The following is a 14881-nucleotide window of genomic DNA, read 5'->3' on the forward strand; positions in this document are numbered from 1 at the left end:
TGACCAACATTCACGGCTTTTATTTTCATCATCATCAATGGAGAGATGTAAACATAATTCCGGTTAATTTCTTGAAACTTTAGAAGGTAACCGGTCCGTCTAAAGGAGTTTTGGTTGGTCGGTTAACGTAGAGGCAAGGAAGGTGTAGAGACTTATTATCAAGAACTGTTGACACTCAGCCAAAAAAGGATCTTTTCCTACGGAAAATAGAGTCCGAGTTAAAAGCTCGAGAGGAGGAAAGTATGCGACGGAGGGAGGAAGAATTTGGAAAGAGCGAAGTGGTGAAAAATGGAACACCATCATCAACGGCGCAACAACCGGTATCCGGTTTAGGCCTGCATTAATAAGGAATCCCAGACATCCCGGTTTTGCGCCGAGGTCCACCAGTTCGCTATCCCTAAAAGCTGTCTAGCGTCCTGGCGTACGCCATCGTTACATGTCAAGCAGGGTCTGCCTCGTCCTCTTTTTCTACCATAGATATTGTCCTTATAGACTTTCCGGGCTGAATCATCCTCATCCATACGGATTAAGCGACCCGCCCACCGTAACCTATTGAGCCTGAAATACACTCTGTTGGCTGCCAACAATCGTGCGCGGATTTCATCATCGTAGCTGTTATCGGTTGTGATTTTCGACCCTAGATAGGAGAAATTATCAACGGTCTCAAGGTGTAGTCTCCTATCTTCATTCTTGCCGTTTGACCAGTGCAGTTTGATGTTATTGGTTGGTTGGTTTTTGGTTGTGACGTTGCCACCATACACTTTGTCTTGCCTTCATTGATGTGCAACCCAAGATCTCGTGCCGCCTGCTCGATCTGGATAAAGGCAGTTTGTACGTCTCGGGTCGTTTTTCCCATGATGTCGATATCATCAGCATAGGCCAGTAATTGGGTGGACTTAAAGGGGATCGAACCTCTTGCATTTACGTCAGCATCACAGATCACTTTCTGGAGGGCCACCTTAAAGACGACGCTAGATAAAGCATCCCCTTATTGTAGACCGTTGTTAATGTTGAATGGTCTTTATTTATTTATTTATTTAATTAACGGACAACAAACAGAAAGAATTCCAATTAATTATTGTCCTCAGGAGGAGGAGAAAGCAAAAAACTTATCCTACGTTTAAAACTATTTAAAGTAGGGAAGTTAAATGGACCAAGCTGTTTTGCATTATAATTTCGGCAAAGCCTGGGAATCGGGGAATGAAAATAGACTTCGAGCTCCGCGAAAGGCACGTTGAAAATATCTGCGTTACGTGTGTTATAAGACGCAGGACGGCAGGTGATCTCGTCAGCGGCGGAGCAGTCCATCAGGCCCAAGGAAAGTTTAAAGAATGTGCATAGATCCAGATAGGATCTACGCTGTTGTAGGAAGGGAAGGTTTAGAAAGCGGAGGCGGGAGGGGTAATCCACATGAGGGAAGCTTTTCTTAAAGAAGAGAGAACGGGTGAATTTACGTTGTACATTTTGAAGGGCAAGACAATCACAGTTACGAGTGGGTGACCAGATCACGGAGCAATATTCGAGGGTAGTCCTCACAAGGGAATTGAAGAGAGCTAAGGAGGGTTGGATGGACTCAAAATCAGAGGAGGAGCGAAGAATAAAGCCTGACAATTTTGCTGCTCGATTGATGACATCGCGGCAATGGGTGTCAAAGCGGAGCTTATTGTCGAAAGTGACTCCGAGGTCTTGAGTGGAATTTAAGCAGGATAAGGAATGTCCGTTAAGCGAGTAGGAGAAAGAAGTGGGTGAGGATTTTAGGGAGTAGCACATAGAGTGACACTTTCTGACGTTTAGCGCTAAACCATTAGTCGAGCACCAACGAACCAGAGTGTCCAGGTTATTCTGAAGGGAAACACAGTCCATAGGCGACGATATAGCGGAAAACAGCTTAAGGTCGTCTGCATAGAGCAAACAGTAACAAGTAAGGAGGGGAGGAAGGTCGTTAATAAAAAATGAAAATAGCAAAGGACCCAGAATAGACCCCTGTGGGACGCCAGAAGAGGGGGAGAAGGAGCGGGAAGAAGAGCCGTCAAAAGAAACGCGGCAGGATCGGTTGGAAAGGTAAGAGGCAAGCCATAAAACAAGTGGTATGCGAACGTTTAGGGACGAGAGTTTGGATAGAAGTATCTTGTGATTTACAGTGTCGAAGCTTTCCCGAAGTCAGTGTAAATGGTATGCACTTCTTGCCGTGAATTTAGACATTTGGCGACAAAGTTGGTAAAGTCAAGCAGGTTGGAGGCAGTGGACCTACGTTTAACGAAGCCGTGTTGTTCTTTCACTATGTGTTGGCCAAAGTGGGCGGACAACCAGTCGCTGACATATCTTTCCAGTATTTTGGAACAGGAGGAGAGGAGGGAAATGGGACGGTAATTCTCGGCAAGCGAACGATCGCCACTTTTGTGAATGGGGATAATGAGAGCCTCTTTCCACAAGTTGGGAAAATGATTCTCTTCAAGGCTTTTGTTGAAAATAAGAGATAGGGGAAGGGAGATGGACTTACCAGTTTTGATCAAAAAGAGGTTTGGAAGACCATCGTGGCCAGGTCCGACCTTGGCATCAAGTTCGCCAATGAGGTATTCGACAAGGATAGGAGTAAGAAGGGGAATGGTAGGCGATGCGGGGCAGGCTACATCTACTATCGGGAGGGATTCGGAGGAAGGAGGAGGAACATAGACTGACGAAAAGTAGCGGCAGAGTAAATCACAAGATCGTTGGGGGGAGTTAGCAGAGAAGCCAGAGAATTTAATGGACGGAGGGGATAACTGGGCGGGGCAGCGGGAGTTGCGAATGTGAGACCAGAAAGGTTTCAGATTTCCGCGCTTTAGTGAGTCCTCCACGCTGGACAAATATTCGTGTCTGGACTTACGTATTAAAGATTTGACCGAGGAACGAAGGGATTTGAAAAAAAACTAAGTCAGCAACGTTTCTAGAAGACAGGAACTTCTTTCTGGCAGTCTGTTTTTGACGTAGTTTTTTGTGAATTTCAGTGGTGAACCAGACGGAGTAAGAGCGTAAGCACTTAGGAGAGGAGGGAACGTAACAAGGAAGAAGATCAGATAAAATGGTATAGAAAGTGTTGAGTGCTTGATCACATGTAAATGGAGAGAGCATGGGGACCCAGTTGATTGACGCCAGGGCTGAGTTCAGACCTTCGAAGTTCGCCTTACGAAAGTTGAACTTGGTAGGCTTGCGAGCGACAGGAGAGTGGAGTCGGGATATCTGAACATCGAACTCGAGAGCAGGATGATGGGCGTCAAGGGCAACGTAAGACGGAGCATGAAGGGATTGGGAAAGATAACGTACAGGAAGGTTAGAGAGGACAAGGTCAAGAGTGCGATCTAATTGGTTTCTAGAAAGGTTAAATTGGAGGGCCCCACAGGTGTACATGAAAGTGGATAGAGGAAGGGAAGGGTGGGTCGAGTTATTAGGGAGCGAGGGGAGGCCAGGTGTAACGGGCCAGGAGAGCATAGGAAGATTAAAGTCACCACAGAGGATGAAAGGAAGTGAGGGAAACAAAACGGTTAGGGCCTCTGATAATCTGTCGAAGAAATCCTCGTACAGAGAAGGCGGGCTTAGGCAGGCAAAATAAACACACGATATGATAAAGGGACATACGTTTAGCGGAAGGACACGTATGGTAACAGAATCGTAGGAGGAGGAGGAGGAGGAAAAGATGATTTCGGCACGGAGAGGGGACTTAACAGCTACTAGGGCACCTCCGCCAGTTGTCTTGCCAAGCGCAACGCAGTCTCTGTCACAACGAAACACAGAGTAACCTTCGAGGAGCTCAGAATCTAAAATCCTGTCATCCAGCCAGGTTTCAGAAATGCAGATGACATGATGTTGGAATGCTAAGGCAGACAGTTTGAAATCCGACAGCTTGGTCCTTAGACCCCTTACATTTTGATAAAACAGCGTATAGTTATTGGTATCATTCAAGTTCGGCGAGGCAGGCGGGCGGGCCGGAAATTTTCACGAATCTTAGACCTCTGATAAGGCTTAACGAAGACCCCCTGTGGCCAAAAGGAGGACTGAACGATAGCATCGAAGTCATGGGGATATGTGGCTTTGAAGGAAGCTATCACTCGGTCAGGAGAGCCATCCTTCGTCAGCTTCACACAGGAAAGAGGTGACAAAGTTGAGTTGCTTTTGCTTCTGATATAGGCCAGAATTTCGTCGGGCGTAGTGGAGTACGCTAGCCTTGACACGAACAGCTGTTTCGGTGGCGAGGCGACGTTCAATTGGGGGCCGCTCGGACGACATGAAGTCGGAAGGGCCTGCGGTTCAGCGGTGGCGGGCGTCGATGATACACAGGAGGAAGCGTGCGGTGGTGCTAATGTAGCGACTGTAGGATAAACGCCAGAACTTCGTTGCGCATCCGATGTTACGTAGGGAACTTGTCCCTCGAATGGAGGATTTTTCAGTAGGCTAGCGGACATCATCGGGTTGATACCATCTTTTATGGACACACTGGAATTAAGCGAGGCAGATAGAGGCAGAGAATTAGAATTAGTCGACCGGAGCGACTTAGGTATGGCGCCAGTTTTGTTGGCTGCAGTCGCCGGCGAGGTATAAACAGAGCCAGTCAGCGGCATCTCAGGAGCTGAGACTACGCTGGTGCTCGATAAAGCAGCAACTTGCGGGGGCAGAATTGTCGGCGATTTTGAAACTGCAAGTTGAATCGATGCCAAAGTCGCCGTGTGTTGATGCAGCAGCTGAATTGCATCCGATAGCGTGGTACCGCAGCAGGCGTTACAACGATACGTAACGTTAGGGGAAAATTTAGCCCGAATATCAATAAACGCAGAGGGAATACCCAAGCACTTGGCGTGGAAGGTCGCACCACAGTACCCATCGCAGTCTAAAAATTTGGAGCGAATAGATTCCGGCTCCTTACAAATGGCACACAGAGTACCATAAATCGGTGAGGAAGTTGCCATAATAAATTTGAAACAAGTCGGGAAACCGGAAGCTGGACGCTTCAGGTACGAAAGGTTTTGTGTATTTCTTAGTACGTAGTACGTAATATATCCATATATTATGTGAGAATATCCACTTTCGGGTGATATTGACTTTGATAGTCTTCAATTTTCAAAGAAGCAACAACTTCGACGTATTATAAATTTGTTAGTAATAGTGAGATTTCCATCAAACTTGGTACGATCATGCTCTATATTATAGCCTATATCACTGCAGAATTTCGTGCCGCTAGGATAAATTTAAGGGAGATTTCCAGCCAATTACAAAAAAATATAGTAATATACTATTATTAACTTTCTTTGAACAGATATCGGTATGAAAGGTATTTCGGAGCCAAGGCACCATATAGTGGCAGCCTCCTGATTTTTTTCAGATTTTTCGGTTTGGTAGTTTCTGAGAATAGCCCCCTTAAAGAAATGATCACTTTCAACCCCCCGCACTCCCCACGTTTCCAAGAAATGTCAAAACTAAGACCGGCTTCGAAAAGTACTAATCGAGACCTTTAATTTGATACCCCACATGACTATATTTTATGAAAAAGAATTTTACACCCCCCTTTTGCATGTATGGGGACCCCCCCTTAAATTCAACGTAAAAGGATGTAATTCACTGTATGCGTGAGCGTTCACAGTTCCCACCTTTCTACCAAATTTGGTGTCAATCGCTATAACCGTCTCTGAGAAAAATGCGTGTGACGGACAGACAGACAGACAGACAGACAGACAGACAGACGGTAAACCGATTTTAATAAGGTTTTGTGTTTACGCATAGCCTTTCGCTTATATTTCCAAAGCCGATAACAGCAGGTTTCATTTTTTGGCTAAGAAACCTACTCCGAACACATGGTTTACTAGATGGCCACTATAATATAAGGTGTAGTGGATCTTCTTCAGGAAACCGGCCCCTGCAGACCGCATCTCTTGCAGCGCTGCTTCATCAGCCTTATATTGGGACAGGCTATCGGCTAGCTGCTCAGCAGCATTTGGTCTGTACAGGGAGCGCACGTTCCATGGAAAAATGCGCAAATCGTTAATCCTTTGTTGTTGCCGGGTTCATCGATGTAAAATCCATCCTGTCCGAGGCTCCTGTTGTGGCTTCGTAACAAGTTGTTTTCCGTGTAGGGTTGTCAGCCCTACCCAATCCACAACCAAGAGGACCATTTGGTACATTTTGTCCCGTTTTTAGGCGTAGGAGATTCGCCTTCATCCTTCTCTGTCTGCAGTTTTTCATGAAGAAAGAACTCCCAGCGATCACCACATGGAGGTGGAGATAGGGTTTGGTAGTAGAGCTGCTGGTGTTGGTTCAGCAGGCGTTTCCCAGGTTTTATGCTCCATCGTGAGTACCGATCCACATTTCGCCCTCGGACCTATACTACCCTTTGACCGATCCCATGTCATGATGACCACCATTCCAGTTTCGAGGAATTTCATCTGAGACTTGGGAACAAGCGTACCTTTTTGAGGAAGATTCTTCAGCCTTGGGAAGGATAAGTCCTTCTTAAACGAAGATGCTATCGAGATCCTACCCGCTCTGCACCAGCTTGTGCAGGATTTGCAAAAGGCATGGAAAATCCGCGAACTGGTGCCATTTGAGGAGGCTTATGTGGTCCGGATTAAAACTTATCTGGGGTTGTTTTTAAGTGTTAGTCCTAGAGGGTCTCCGTAGTGTGCAACAATGCTCAGTTCCCTGTTACTATGGAGAATTTGTCTTCTGCATCCTGGTCATATTCGCATTTAATATAATCGAACTTCCTCGGAGTATCGTAATGAATTGGACAACGACGTTTGAGGAAGTTAGTCCTCAACTCCAGCAACTATAAAATTCGGAGGTGGTTCATTATAAATGGAGCAAGAAGGAGTGAGACGAATACGATAGGAGAGATATATTCCGCATAGAATATCCACGCGTTTTTGACATTTTAATTCTTAGAGTTTGCACTGAAGCGACAACTTCGACCTATCTTTTCGGGCAAATATATTATCACAGTACATGTAACTGCAGTTCCCTCCGCTTCCTAAGCCCAACCTAACGTAGGTAGGACTCCAGATATATTCAATGAATAACGCATGGAAAAAACAATCAATAAATGGAAGGATCTGGCGAGTTATCCTTGAGTATAAAACAGGTCACTTCAAAAATGTCATATCAGATATGAAATTATATTTGACCTCATAAAAAAAAATGTAAGAAAAAGGATATGACAATACCACTGATATCATAAATGTATATTTTCCACGCTGTCATTTTTGTAACGAAGGAAACTGATATTTATCCTGTCACTAAGCTTAAGAACTACTTTTTAGTTTTACATGTAAAAGGCAGTTATTGTGCCTTGAACAGTTAAGGTGAATCCTTGCCGGTGTATATTTGCTTATTAGTGAAAGCTCCGAAGTATAATATAAATCGAAATGTCCTTAAAAACTCTAAAAGTATTTCCTTCAAAAAATCCTTCGGAAAAGAAGATTAACACTATCCGCGCGTTCGAATTCATTTATTCTACGTTAAAGCTGCAAGGAATGTATATAACAGAGGACTATCACCTGAGACATAAAATACACGCTATCCTGAATTATATCCTTACTAATATCTGTTACTATTCGTCGTACAGCATCGAACTATTTTATGTGAACAATTTGAGGCAATTACTTGAAAATATTCCCATGAACATTTGTCTGGCAACTTGCGGTATCAAATTCTTGGTAATCCTGAAACTGAGACCCAGCTTCATCCAAATCAATAAGAAGCTGGAACGTCTAGACAGTCAACCCATGACAGACAAACAAAAGGATCAACTGAGAAATGTAATCAACTTCTGCAGGTTCATTTCCCTATGTGTTAGCGTGTTTTACATGGGAGTGAACTTAACTTATGCTCTCGCAGGGGCTCTTTCGCATGGCACCAAACTTGGATTCGATTCGTGGTTCCCCTATGATTGGAAGGACAACGCATTTCGATTTTGGGTTTCCTTGTTCATACAGACCATGTTTCAGCTCCAATTGTCACTGGAAGAAGTAGCAAATGATGTTCTTGTGGCTTTGTATCTTTGTATACTGAGTGCGCATTTGCAGATAGTTATGGAGCGATTCGCGAATATTCATCATGATCCTAAGAAAACGGAGCCGGAAAGCTTCCAGGACTTCATAGAGTGTTTGGAAGATCACCGGATCATAATGGAGTAAGTTGGCTCTAACCGAGACTGTACTGAGACTGTATATAGCGATTTTCCTCCATTTCTCCTGACAGTATCTTCGAAATAATTCAAAACAGTCTTTCTGTTATAATTTTCTTCCAATTATTCTCATCAATTATCGTATTCTCGTTGTCGGGTCTAATATATTTCGAATTCTCTCCAACGTTCACCGAGACTACGGCGGTATTTATATCCATGGGAGCGGAGATAACAGAAATCTTTCCATCGTGCTATTATTCAGATAAGTTTATGGAGAAAACGGACAAGATGGTCTTCATGCTCTACTCGTCAAACTGGATGGACTTATCACCAAGATTCCGGAAACATCTCATTATATTCATGCAAATGACACAGGAGAAGAAAATTATATTGGCTGGAAAACAGATACCGATAACATTGACTACTTTCATGTCGGTATGTAACATTTTAGATAGAGTTGAAATTCTATAATCAGCCCCACAAATTTTGACATTTCCAAATTAGTTTAAATCGTAAGAGTATCGTGGTATACCGCGTTCTCCGCAGACAAATCAAATTAACCAAACTATGTCCGGACTAGTTTCCCAGAATTCGTGCAGCCCTAAGGGTTCAAACTTCCCAAGAAGTTTGCGACCTTCTTAAACAGTTCTGCGCAATATGCTTCTGGTAGGATCTACTGGTCAACCATCCTAATATAGTGGATTCCATTGCATGCCGTAGCCAGTAATGAAATCGTCGCTCCTTCTTGGGACTTATTCACATCTATATTTTTTTGAGAATGATGGGTTCCTAAGTCCGCATCAACTTAATGCTGGACCGGACCAAATGGGGAGCAACTTACTCCCTCTTTCCTGATCCACAAACCCCTCGCTTAGGGCTTGCACCCAAACTTTTCAAAAATGTCAAGCGATGACGGCTTTACGGTTTCTTACCAAGGCAGAGGCAAATCGTCAGACGCTGCCTCACCTCTGCCCTGGGAGCAGCGTGGCCGTAGCGGCTCACAGATGCTCCCAGGGCAGAGGTGAGGCAGCGTCTAACGATTTGCCTCTGCCCTGATAAGAAACCGTAAAGTCGTCATCGCTTGACATTTTTTATTCACATCTACCACCGACTTCTGGTGAGTAGGTCCATGGGTATCTGGTCCTTACGCTGAAAGAGTTTCTCGTTCAAAGTTGTATCCGACCAGAGTACCCTGATGCCACGATGTAGACCAATACTGACGGGGGCTTAGACCCTTTAGGTGACGGTAGTTATACTTTCTATGTGCTGCTCTCTGATAATCGCAGAGAGAGTGGAAGAACTAGGATGTAGGTTGGGATGGGGTGCACGCGGGAGAGGTTTGGGAAATGATTGGCACGGGGGATGGGTGGGTTTTGAAAATTGTGATGATGAGTAGTTACCAATAGTAGTCATCTAGACTACTCTGCCGTCGGGGTCAAAAAGGAAGTTTCGGGTCTGGAGAGATAAAAGGATTTGAGGGAACAGATGAGTTCGTAGAACATTCTCTTCGACGATCTCGATGTGCATGCCCTGAGAGATAAGGGGATTAGAATGGGTTTGAGATTTAGTGAGGAAGTTGAGGGCATGACAGGCTACGACGGCATCGATGCGGGACGTTTGGCAGATGTCGTAAAGGATCCGCTTAAAGATGTATTTGGAGTGGTCTTCGTTTTTGTAGGTGTTGGATCAGTGGCATAGGATTCTGTGCTCTTTGAGTCGGAATCGTTCGATTTGGGTAGGGGAACTACGAGACCAGAAAATGAAGCCAAAAATGAGAAGGAGACGGGTAAGCTATTTGTATTAAAATAGCTTGACTTTCAGAGGTGTTGGGATGTTGTGTTTCAGGATTGGATAAAGGAATTTGAAAGCATCAGTTGCACTACTTAGTGCCTTCGTGATATGTGGGAGGTGGGATAGGCGGAAATTCATAGTCACCCCAAAGTAGGTGACTTTATTTACGGTTGGGATTGGAGCGTGGTGTCTGAATAGCTGAGTGGTGAGAGCAGAAGGCTGTCGCACGGAAGGTCGCGGTACAAATCTCACTGGTGGCAGTAGGATTTGTATCGAGGCTTGCCGTTGGATACCAGCCGACTCAGCTGTGAATAAGTACCTGAGTCAAATCAGGGTAATAATCCCGGCTGAGCACAATGCTGACCACATTGCCTCCTATAGGGTACTATAATCCTGTAGTGTACCGTTACGGTCTTGAATGAAGTGCTCTAACACACTTCAAGGCTCTGATCCAATATGGATTGTTGCGCCAACGATTATTATTATTATTGTGGCATGGTGAATTTTGGGGTTGATATGTCACTCCTTATTTTCGTCGTCAGCCTTGTGCTACCGCAGAATACAATAGTTTCGCATTTCTGTGGATTTAGGGAAAGTTTCCAACGAGTCAAGTACGGGTAAAACTCGTCCAAATATAAAATCAGATAGGCCTCACCGACCGGGATGTTTTTGGTAAAGGTGCAAAGGATGGGGTCATCCGCGTATTCGCAGATTCGGATTGGGTTTGGGTGTAGGGTTGGTTTTGGGCAAGTTTGCCGTGAACAAGGAAAAGGAGGTAGCAAAGAGGACTGATCCTTGTGAGATGCCAGCCGAACTTGACTCAGGAGAAGAAACGTATTGTTGGAGTTGAAGTTGGGTCAAGAAAGCTAAGAATTAGCTGCAGAGGTTCGAATGGAAATAGAGGACTTTGGAAAACTTATAAACGCGTCCGTATTGCCATACGGAATCGGAAGCCTTCTTTATGTCGAGGAGACAGGCTATGGTCGGCGCCTTCCGGTTGAGGCCCAGGAGAACGTCGATTTGAGCACGAGCAGTGCATGCTCAACCGAGTGTTTGGATCAGTTGGCGAATTGAAAGTCGGGGAGTGCTCGTAAATGATTGCTTTTATGATCCGCTTGAACATCTTGGCGGAGGATGATAGGATCGAGATAAACCTGTAGCTATCAGGATTCAGGGAATGGGGTTTTTTTTTTGGGATGGGAATTATCCGAGCACTCTTTCAATCTGCTGGGAAATCAGCATTGATTGGGCAGTGTTTGTTCATAGCAGACTTGATGAGAGCAATGCTAGGAGCGAAATTTTGTCGAGTCCACAGATAGGGAAGGTACTTTCACCCTGACTTGGGTCGGCCATTGTTTGACTGAAGGGATTTTGGGTAGGCTGGGAGATGTGGAACAAAGGGAGCGAAAGATGTGTGGGGATTTTCCGTTTACCTCGTTGTTAAAAATGTGGAAACTGAGGCTGCAGTGATGTGGTTGAAAGAAGTGGTTTGCAAGGCCATTTATCTTTTTTGTCCCTAGTGGGGTGTAGCGCATAGCAATCACATCTACGCGCAATCACTCGGGGCTACCCGAAATACGCTCCAGTTCCTCCAGGAATTCCCGAGACGCCAGCACTTCTTTTCGACTGTTCTGCGTGTATCCTTTGTGGCGACCCACTCGCCGAGCATCTTGAAAGAGGTGAAACTACTGCACCGCATAGCCAGTAATGCAGTTGTCATCCTTCCTTAATATGTGAATTATTCACTGCCACCTCGAGTACAATGGGCCAACACGGCCTGAGTGCTCGGAAGCTGTAGCTTCTCCCCACCATACACACACTGCCACTTCCGCCTTCCGACTACACCGCGCATTTGAGTGTTCTTTCGACGTCTTCCGGTGCTCTTTATCGTGGATGGGGAGGAGTGGAACGTTAATGTTCTGCACAGGACCATCGATACCCTTTCCCTAATGATTTTTTTAGATTCAGCTAATATATCTTTAATATATTTTTTTATTATTCCACAGGTAATGAAGGCTATGTACACAATGTTAATGCTTTTGAACCCATCACAGTAATGCTTAATAAGGACTTCTTTTAAAGGAAAGCAATGAGACTCGAATGGAAGCAACTGTAGTTCAAAGAAAAATATAATTTTCAATTTAGGAGGAACATGTTAGCTTACTCTTTTTCATACACTTAGAAAATATACATAATGAAATAAAATTTTATTTTGGAGTTGCCCTCAATGTCTAATCTGATTACTCTGTGATCCTACATAGATGGCTCATCCGACATCCTTCAATTCATGACCAGCCCGTTCATCAGAGTCTTCCCTAGAATTATGCTTAGTACCTCTTGTCTGGTTACGAATTTTGGAGAGTTCGCTATGTTATATATTTCTAACTTATTAAGAATAAATTCAGACTTCGCTATAGGCGCTGATATCGCAGCTTAGGAGAACTTCACCAGTCTAGGAGCTTGCTCTGGCAGCATCCGGATGTCTCTTCTGGGATGTAGCCCGATGCCACAAATGTCTCCTGAGTTCTCCCAGTGAAAGAGTGGACAGCCACAATGTCTCTAGTCAAGAACTTTCAGAGTTCGTCTATATTTTAAATTACGCTCTTATTGGTTCGCAAGAGTAGTCCTCTCCCCGGTACGCCCAGGGCTCTCGAGCTAGTACAATACGAATGTTGTCCTTGCAGATGCAGCTCTTGTATGGTGGAGGTTTGCCTGAGTTATCTTAGAGCTCGCTATTTGCTACGTATCACCCCCCCCCCCCGCGTATCACCTTCATACATGGATATGGCATTTTCATGCATGTCGCTGTGCACCCTGAGCCCCAGGAAGATCTAGGCCTAGCTCGTCCAGCTTCTCCTCTTCAGTGAGCAGCAGTTCTTCTTTCTAACTTACCCCTGCCCTTTCAGTCTCTATGGTCTCCGTGATTCCTTTAGAAACTCTAGTAGGTTTACCACACGATGTCTCCTCCGAAGCATCTTTCCTCGGGTTCTCTCTGCATACATGCAAAGCTATGGAGCGCTTTGCTATGGGAAGGGACAGCAAGTTAAACTGCGGAATCGGCGGGGAACTTTCATTTCAGCTTTCACAGTGCCTCATGCGGTAAAATCGGGTCCGCCACAGACTCGTTCTCAAATCTACAGTTGGTATGGGCACTTTATGGTTTGATTGCTTCCAGAGATTTTGTCTTTGCGCTCCACCATGCTTCTGAAGACTCTCCATAATCGTGTATGGAGATCATTGTTCTGAGTAATTAGGAGTCCCATTAATTTTCCGTCTTCACCGTTACGGCTTTAGGAAAATACACTGTCATCATGTGTGCCACTGGTATCTTATCGCAGCACATTGAGGGAGTATAGTCCTAAGCCATTCCGCAGTGTGCTCCGCGGCGCCGTCTACCTGTATATGACCTGGTAAAACGCGTATGCCGGCAAATACGAGGTCCGCAGTCCATCGCTTGCACATCTGCCTAACGACAAGAACTACGATAATTTACTGCATCTAAGGACTGAGTATTTGCTCCAGAAGCTTTTCCGGAAGTATGACCCGTCGAAAACCATTGACCGCAATAGCATAGCTAATAGTGAGGCTCCTAACTCCTGTCATTATTCCTGGCCTACCCGAGATTCCCCCCGTCTTGAGTCCGGGTTTAGGTTCTTGGAAGCATTCCCCTCATGTGGGCTAATCTCCGCTGCTCCCTGCTTTTTTGGCTCCAATAGTGAAGGATTACGTCTGTCATCAGCCTTCCCAAGGGTCTCTTTTGGTTTTAGGCCTTCCTTCAGATAACACAGGTACTATTTAGCGCTTGCTCCACTGTCTCCTCCCTGATACTGCAAACTATCAAATGGCCACGATTCGTATGACACCCTGGATTGGGGGAAGTGTTTGTAGACTACCCAGTCTAGATTTGTTACTAGTAGGACCACCTCCTACAGGGTGCGGCCATCACCAGTCACCAACGTTCTTTGTAGACAAGAGGCTTGGCTCCTACAGAGCCACATTCCACGGTTGAAGAGAGGTTAGTTACCAGCCACATATCACCCTAAGAGGAGACAAGTTTGCTTTCCAGGGGGCTATATTTCACGTTAGTCTATTCTGCAGTCCACGTCTTAACTTCTGACAATAATGTCCATGAAAAAAGGTCAAAAAAGGAGATCCTTCTCGAGGCTGTGAGTCTTGCTTTACACACTCTTTAGCCCAAGGGTAATCTATGGTGATTTAAGCTGAAACTGGGGCGTCTTTTTCAAAAAGGGTGCAGGGTGCGGACAAGTTAGGTTGGAGCTATCAACATTTTTTTCTCTGAATAGAGCCCCTTTTTTGCATTGACTTCGAAGTAGGGAAGGGAGTCAAAAGGTCAAGTTAAATAGGACTCACCTTCAAAACCTACCTAACCGGAAAATCTACAACGAAAATATGATGATTTCTCTATATTAATATCTGTACCTCTTCCCACATTGACTAAACACCATCTTAGATTAAGGATGCACTCAAAACGTGCGTTCATAATATTCGGAAGTTAAATTTCAACATCGAAGATAAGTGCCGTCTTGCATATTTTATTTCGAAAACTCCTGAAAAAAATCCAGCGCTCCTTTCCGCCCTAATCTTCTAACTTTTTCTCAGCACCGGGTAGGATTCCCCAAACTTTAAAATCGAGTAGATTGAAAAGTATTTAACTTGGCTCTTTAATTATTCATAAAAATTCGTTATAATTTGACTTCTAATTACTTAACTGCTAATGTGGGTTCACCAATGACGAACATTATGTAAAAGTTTCTTATTAATGGTACCCAAAAATATGTAGAAAAAAATCTCGAGGTCAGCGCATTCTTAGCCTTATTTGTTAAGGATTTAAATAGTTAACATCTGCAGTTGTCACATGACAAGGACTTCAGGACTTCAACAATTGAAAATCATTTAGTCTGTCTTCAAGTTTTCCTCGGA

General features: G+C 44.6%; 1 protein-coding gene across 2 annotated transcripts; it reads left to right on the top strand.

The window, feature by feature from the left end:
* The first annotated feature begins 7330 nt into the window (after nucleotides 1-7330).
* On the top strand, nucleotides 7331-12145 carry LOC119655331 (odorant receptor 33a-like). 2 transcript variants are annotated; one of them, XM_038061174.1, is made up of 4 exons: nucleotides 7331-7991; nucleotides 8049-8155; nucleotides 8224-8584; nucleotides 11947-12078. In XM_038061174.1, the coding sequence occupies exons 1-4, from the start codon at nucleotides 7389-7391 to the stop codon at nucleotides 11995-11997; spliced, it is 1122 nt and encodes a 373-aa protein (XP_037917102.1). In that variant the 5' UTR covers nucleotides 7331-7388; the 3' UTR covers nucleotides 11998-12078. The 2 variants fall into 2 exon arrangements, with proteins under 2 accessions (XP_037917102.1, XP_037917100.1); XM_038061172.1 differs by having other exon boundaries at nucleotides 7331-8155; nucleotides 11947-12145.
* The last annotated feature ends 2736 nt before the right edge of the window (nucleotides 12146-14881 follow it).

This window comes from Hermetia illucens, chromosome 4 (genome assembly GCF_905115235.1).
Source record: "Hermetia illucens chromosome 4, iHerIll2.2.curated.20191125, whole genome shotgun sequence".
Classification (NCBI taxonomy): domain Eukaryota; kingdom Metazoa; phylum Arthropoda; class Insecta; order Diptera; family Stratiomyidae; genus Hermetia; species Hermetia illucens.